The 6,359-nt window shown below is 45.0% G+C and overlaps 1 protein-coding gene across 1 annotated transcript; it reads left to right on the top strand.

Moving 5' to 3' along the window:
- Positions 1-422: 422 nt before the first annotated feature.
- On the top strand, positions 423-1,796 carry LOC132045609 (uncharacterized; the record flags this gene model as incomplete). Its single annotated transcript, XM_059436192.1, has 2 exons — positions 423-873; positions 1,739-1,796. Coding segments are annotated over exons 1-2 (509 nt in total), but the record flags the coding sequence as incomplete, so codon positions are not given.
- Between the last annotated feature and the right edge of the window lie 4,563 nt (positions 1,797-6,359).

The following is a 6,359-nucleotide window of genomic DNA, read 5'->3' as shown; positions in this document are numbered from 1 at the left end:
CGTTGACTTGGGTTCAGTTCTATTCAGTGTTTCTAGAGAAGTATGTTCCGCGTACTCTGAGGGACAGGAAGAAGGATGAGTTTGCTAATATTGATCAAGGGAACTCGTCTGTTACTGTGTATGAGTCCCGTTTTCATTCCTTGTCCCAATATGCTCTTTAGTTGCTGCCTATTGAGGAGGAGAGGATTAGATATTTTGTGAAAGGATTGAACACTGGACTTCAGCTATCGGCTCTTTAGCTTGTAGCCACTAGGGCTTCATTCTAGGAGGTAGTGGAGCATGTATGTGTTGTTGAGGGGATTAGACAGGAGGGTTATGCAAAACAGGCAGAGAAAAAGGCCCGAAAGGGTGGGAATTTCAGCAACTCCTTCTTTAGGGGTCAGAGTTCCCAGGTGTATTCAGGGCATCCGATTTAGTCCGCTATGCAGGTGTCAACTAGGGGCCTATCAGGGGCCAATTATCATTCTTCGGGTCAGCATGGGGGCTACACCACTTCATCAGCTTCTGTTCAGCGACCTACGCTGGACCGTTCTTGTTACGAGTGTGGTGAGCTAGGGCATATTAAGAGGTTTTGCCCCAGACTCAGACAGGGTGGTCAGGGGACTCAGTATCAGGCTCCCCGAGCTCCATTCGCACCAGATAGGGGAGGCAAGGACCGTGTACAGGCAGGGCGGGGCGGCCACACCGCGGGTAGGGTGGCGCTCGGCCCTAACAGGGGATCTCGGCTAGGTAGAGGTAGACAGCAGCTCGGTAGGGGCGGGGCTCAGACTGGACAGGGTAATCGCAATGGTTCACAGGCTACAGGAGGGCGCGGTCACTTGTACACCTTCCCAGGTAGACCCGAGGCTGAGGCCTCCGATGCCGTCATCACAGGTACTATCTCAGTTTATGACCGGATGGCTTCTATTTTATTTGATCCGGGTTCTACTTTTTCATACGTGTCTTCATATTTTGCTATGGGTTTGGATATGATTTGTGATACACTTGATGCCCCATTCATATGTCTACTCCGATCGGGGATTCGGTGGTGGTAGATAGAGTCTACCGATCTTGCGCTGTTACATTTATGGGTTATAGAACTTGGGCGGATTTAATGATCCTAGACATGGTAGACTTTGATGTCATCTTGGGCATGAGTTGGTTGTCCCCGCATTATGCGATTCTAGATTGTCACTCTAAAAAGTTACCTTAGCTATGCCCGGGGTACCTAGACTTGAGTGGAAAGGTAACCTTAGTCCCCTCCCTAAGAAAGTTATATCCTTTATTCATGCTAAGAAGCTAGTAGAGAAGGGTTGTTTAGCTTATTTGGCACATATCCGTGATACCAACACAGATACTCCACCTATTGATTCAGTTCCAGTGGTATGCGAGTTTGCGGATGTGTTTCCTGCGGACTTGCCAAGTATGCCACCTGACCGTGACATTGACTTTCGGATTGATTTAGACCCAAGGACTCGTCCTATCTCTATTCCACCCTATAGGATGGCACCAGCAGAGTTAAGGGAATTGAAAGAGCAATTGCAAGATCTCTTGAGTAAGGGGTTTATTCACCTGAGTGCCTCTCCTTGGGGGGGGGGGTGTTGTTTGTTAAAAAAAAAGGACGGTCTATACACATGTGTATTGATTATCGTCAGCTGAATAAGGTTACTATTCAACAAGTATCCCATCCCCCGTATTGATGATTTGTTTGATCAGCTACAGGGAGCTTTTGTGTTCTCTAAAATTGACTTAAGGTCAGGGTATCACCAGTTAAAGATTCAGGCAGAAGATGTTCCTAAGACGACCTTCAAGACCAGGTATGGACACTATGAGTTCTTGGTTATGTCTTTCGGGCTTACTAATGCCCCAACTATATTCATGGATTTGATGAATAGTGTTTTTAAGCCATATTTAGATTCTTTTGTGATAGTGTTCATTGATGATATCTTGGTGTATTCTAGAAGTAAGGAGGAGCATGAGAAATATTTGAGGATTGCTCTTGGGGTATTGCGGGAGAAGAAGTTGTATGCTAAGTTCTCCAAGTGTGAATTTTGGTTGTCTTCTGTGTCCTTCTTGGGGCATGTAATTTCGAAGGAGGGTATTATGGTGGATCCGCAGAAAATTCAGGCAGTCAGGGAATGGGCTAGGCCCACGTCAGTGATCGAAATTCATAGTTTTATGGGTCTAGCTATCTATTATCGTCGGTTTGTGAAAGGGTTTGCCTCTATTGCTTCTCATTTGACCCGTTTGACTCAGAAAAAGGTACCGTTTTAGTGGTCCGCCGAGTGTAAGGAGAGATTTCAAAAGCTCAAGACCTTGTTGACGACAGCTCCTATTCTAGCATTGCCCGTGGAGGGCAAGAATTTTGTTGTTTATTGTGATGCTTCACGCTCTTGTTTGGGTGCTGTTTTGATGTAGGAAAAAAAGTGGATTGCTTACGCTTCTAGACAGTTGAAAGTGCATGAGAAGAACTATCCTACTCATGACTTGGAATTGTCAGCGGTGGTGTTCGCGCTGAAAGTATGGAGGCACTGCCTGTATGTTGTCCGTTGTGAGGTGTACACTGATCAACACAGCTTGCAGCATGTGTTCACTCAGAGGGATCTGAACTCTAGGCAGCGGAGATGGATGGAGTTGCTGAAGGATTATGACATCACCATTCTATATCATCTTGGTAAGGCGAATGTGGTGGCCGATGCGTTGAGTAGGAAGTCAGCTAGTATGGGAAGTCTAGCTCGTTTGATCTCTTCGGAGCGTCCATTAGCTAGAGAGGTTCAGACTCTGGCTAACAGTTTTATGAGGCTGGATATTTCTAGCACGGGCAGAGTGTTGGCTTGTGTTGAGGCTCGTTCATCGTTTCTGGAGCAGATTAAGGCTAAACGATTTGAGGATGCTAAGTTGTGTAAAATTCGTGACAAGGTGTTGCGTGGTGAGGCCAAGGAGGCCATGATCGACGAAGAGGGGGTGTTACGGATTAAGGGGCGAGTTTGCGTGCCACGTGTGGGTGATTTGATCAAGACTATTCTAGCAGAGGCTCACAGTTCGAGGTATTCCATTCATCCTGGCGCTACTAAGATGTATCGAGATTTGAGACAACATTACTGGTGGGCTAGGATGAAGCGTGACATAGTGGAGTTTGTTGCTCGGTGTTTGAACTGCCAACAGGTGAAGTATGAACATCAGAAACCTGGGGTACACTTCAGAGGATGCCCATTCCTGAGTGGAAGTGGGAAAGAATAGCAATTGATTTTGTGGTTGGTCTTCCAAAGATGTTAGGAAATTTGATTCCATATGGGTTATCATTGACAGGTTGACTAAGTCTGCTCATTTTATTTCGGTTCGGATAACTTATGACGCTGAGAAATTAGCCAAGATCTACATTCGTGAGGTTGTTAGACTACATGGGGTTCCTATTTCCATTATGTTCGATAGAGGCACGACGTTTACATCTCGATTTTGGAAGCATCTGCATGAGGAATTGGGTACTAGGTTGGACCTTAGTACAACTTTCCACCCTCAGACTGACGGGCAGTCCGAGCGGACTATTCAGGTTCTTGAGGATATGCTTCGGGCTTGTGTGATAGATTTTGGTGGTCACTGGGATCAGTTCTTACCATTGGCAGAGTTCGCATACAATAGCTACCACTCGAGCATCGACATGGCTCCATTTGAGGCTTTATATGGGAGGAGGTGTAGGTCTCCTATTGGTTGGTTCGATGCGTTTGAGGTGAGACCTTGGAGTATGGACCTTCTGAGAGAGTCATTAGAGAAGGTGAAGGTGATTCAAGCTAAGCTTTTGGCAGCCCAGAGTAGGCAAAAAGAGTATGCGGACCGAAAGGTTCGAGATCTTAAGTTTATGGAGGGAGAGCAAGTTCTGTTGAAAGTTTCACCCATGAAGGGTATGATGAGGTTTAGAAAGATGGGCAAGCTTAGCCCGAGATTTATTAGGCCATTTGAGATTCTCAAACGTGTTTGGGAGGTAGCTTATGAGTTGGCTTTACCTCCGGTCTTATTAGGTGTTCATCCGGTATTTCACGTTTCGATGTTGAAGAAGTATCATGGCGATGGTTCGTACATAATCCGTTGGGATTCGGTTTTACTAGATGAGAACTTGACTTATGAGGAAGAGCCTATTTCTATCTTAGATAGAGAAGTTCGCAAGTTGAGGTCGAAGGAAATAGCCTCTGTGAAAGTTCAGTGGAAGAATCGCCCAGTTGAGGAAGCTACTTGGGAAACAGAATCGGATATGCATAAAAAGTATCCTCAGCTTTTCTTCGGAACATGTACGTTTTCCTGGATTCCTCATCCTTGACCATTCAGGGACGAATGGTGTTTTAATTGGTATCTGATGTAATGACCTTCCCAGTCGTTATGGACAATCTAGGATAACCCAACCAAATAGAAACCTTTCACTGTTAGAACGAGCTAATAGAAACGCAAATGTAGAAGTCTAAGAATTGAAAACTTGGCTTGTTTATGATTATTGTTTCATGGTGTCGAGTCCATTGGGGGGGGAGGGTGATGTAGGAAGTTAGATCTCCGTTGGGGATTTCGAGGCCACGGGTGAGTCCGTATGGTGTTTTTACATTAATATGCATGTTTTGTTTGTGTTGGTGAGGCCTCGGATGGAGTGATGTGTGGTAGAGTGAAAAACTAGTGAAATTAGTGAGCTCACTAGTTCAGTGGCACCTCTGCGGCGGGGCCACTGTAGCGGCGTATCTCTCGCTGCCGCGGACTTATGGGAAGTGGGGTGTTCGCTATGGCGGACACTGGACCGCTGTAGCGGTTACGCTATGTCGGGTCCGTGCTCGCCACAACGGAAGACAGCATTAGTGGAGGTCCGCTATAGCGGGCACTTGCCCGCCGTAGCGAGACTTCTGCAACCATCGAATAACTGCTGCAGCGATCGATGGGGACAGATTCTGGGTTTTTAAAACACTTAGTTCTGAATTCTTTATTCATAAAACTCCAACACAGTTTCCCAGGAGCACCTAGGGCGAAATTCTAAGGCTAGGGCAAGAATATTCTTGAGAGGTAAGTCTCAACCACTCCTTCCTTCGTTACGCTTTCATCTCTAAGATTAGTATCATTCTAATAGGTCTAAAATGGTGAATTGAGAATAGTAACCCTAGAACTTCATAGACCTTCAATAGTTGGTGGGTTATGTGTCACGCCTCAAACTGAGGAGTCGTGACGAGTGCCCGACCTTTTCTGATCAAGCACTCCTACTTTCGAACTTGAAACTCACTAAGCAACATAGTGGCCCATCTATGACTTTTAACTGAATTATACACATCGGTGATATCAACATAACCAACTCCACGCCCAAAACTCATAACCATCATTTACATATATGTACAGAAAATAACAACGTAATAGTCGACTAGGCATTGCGTATGTCGTATAATGGAATAAGCGAGCAAGACTATCTAACTTTCTAACTACATACAAATGTCTATAGACCTCTAATGGAATATAAACTGCAGGAAGGATGGGACAAGGCCTCATCTTACTCATGTGTACATATCAAAATATCATACCAAAAAGCGCTAACCGACTCGGACCAAGTGGAGCACACCCCGTCGCATGTTACGACCCAGGCGGAGGGCGCGACGAGCACCGTGCTAGTCCACCCGGCGCCCCTTAACATACTAATACCTCGTATCTAGGTGAGCCACATACTAAATCATGCTTTTCATTCATCATCATTCTAGTCTCATTAGGCAACAACACATCTATATCATCATTAATATCTATGCCCATATAAATGTACATAAGCCGACCAGGCTATCAAAATAATATCCTAAAATATAGGCCGACAAGGCCAAACATATCTAACCATATACACATGTCTACGAGCCTCTAAGAAGAATACTTCATATCATAACATATGGGCGGGACAGGACCCCGCCGTGCCCATGAATATGTACACAAAAGAATCTATACCAAAAGGCTGTAGCTCCGAATGAAATGGAGCTCCGCTACGTAGTCCCTGAGAATATAGCTATGAATCAAGTCTGTCTCCCTGGCCACCTACGGGCATGATGCAGCGTCCACAAACAAAAGGACGTCAGTACGAAGAATGTCCGAGTATGTAAGCGAGATCAAGATCAATATAAAAGCATAATAGATAACATATGAAATAGCATAAGATGGGAGATGATGGCATCAGCGTCATAGCACTTACTTGCTTTCCATAGGGACGTTCCATTGCTATCGCGCATTCGCGTACATACATCCATATCCGTACTCATTTACCTTTTGTATCCTTTTTCGTATTCGTATTCATATTTCCTTTCATACTCATGTTCATATCATATACATTGCATATACATAGCCGTTACATGGCACTTACATATACTTAAAATATTCGTACTCAT

Source organism: Lycium ferocissimum, unplaced genomic scaffold, assembly GCF_029784015.1.
Source record: "Lycium ferocissimum isolate CSIRO_LF1 unplaced genomic scaffold, AGI_CSIRO_Lferr_CH_V1 ctg7232, whole genome shotgun sequence".
NCBI lineage: Eukaryota > Viridiplantae > Streptophyta > Magnoliopsida > Solanales > Solanaceae > Lycium > Lycium ferocissimum.
This window is presented reverse-complemented; position numbering and strand designations above follow the sequence as displayed.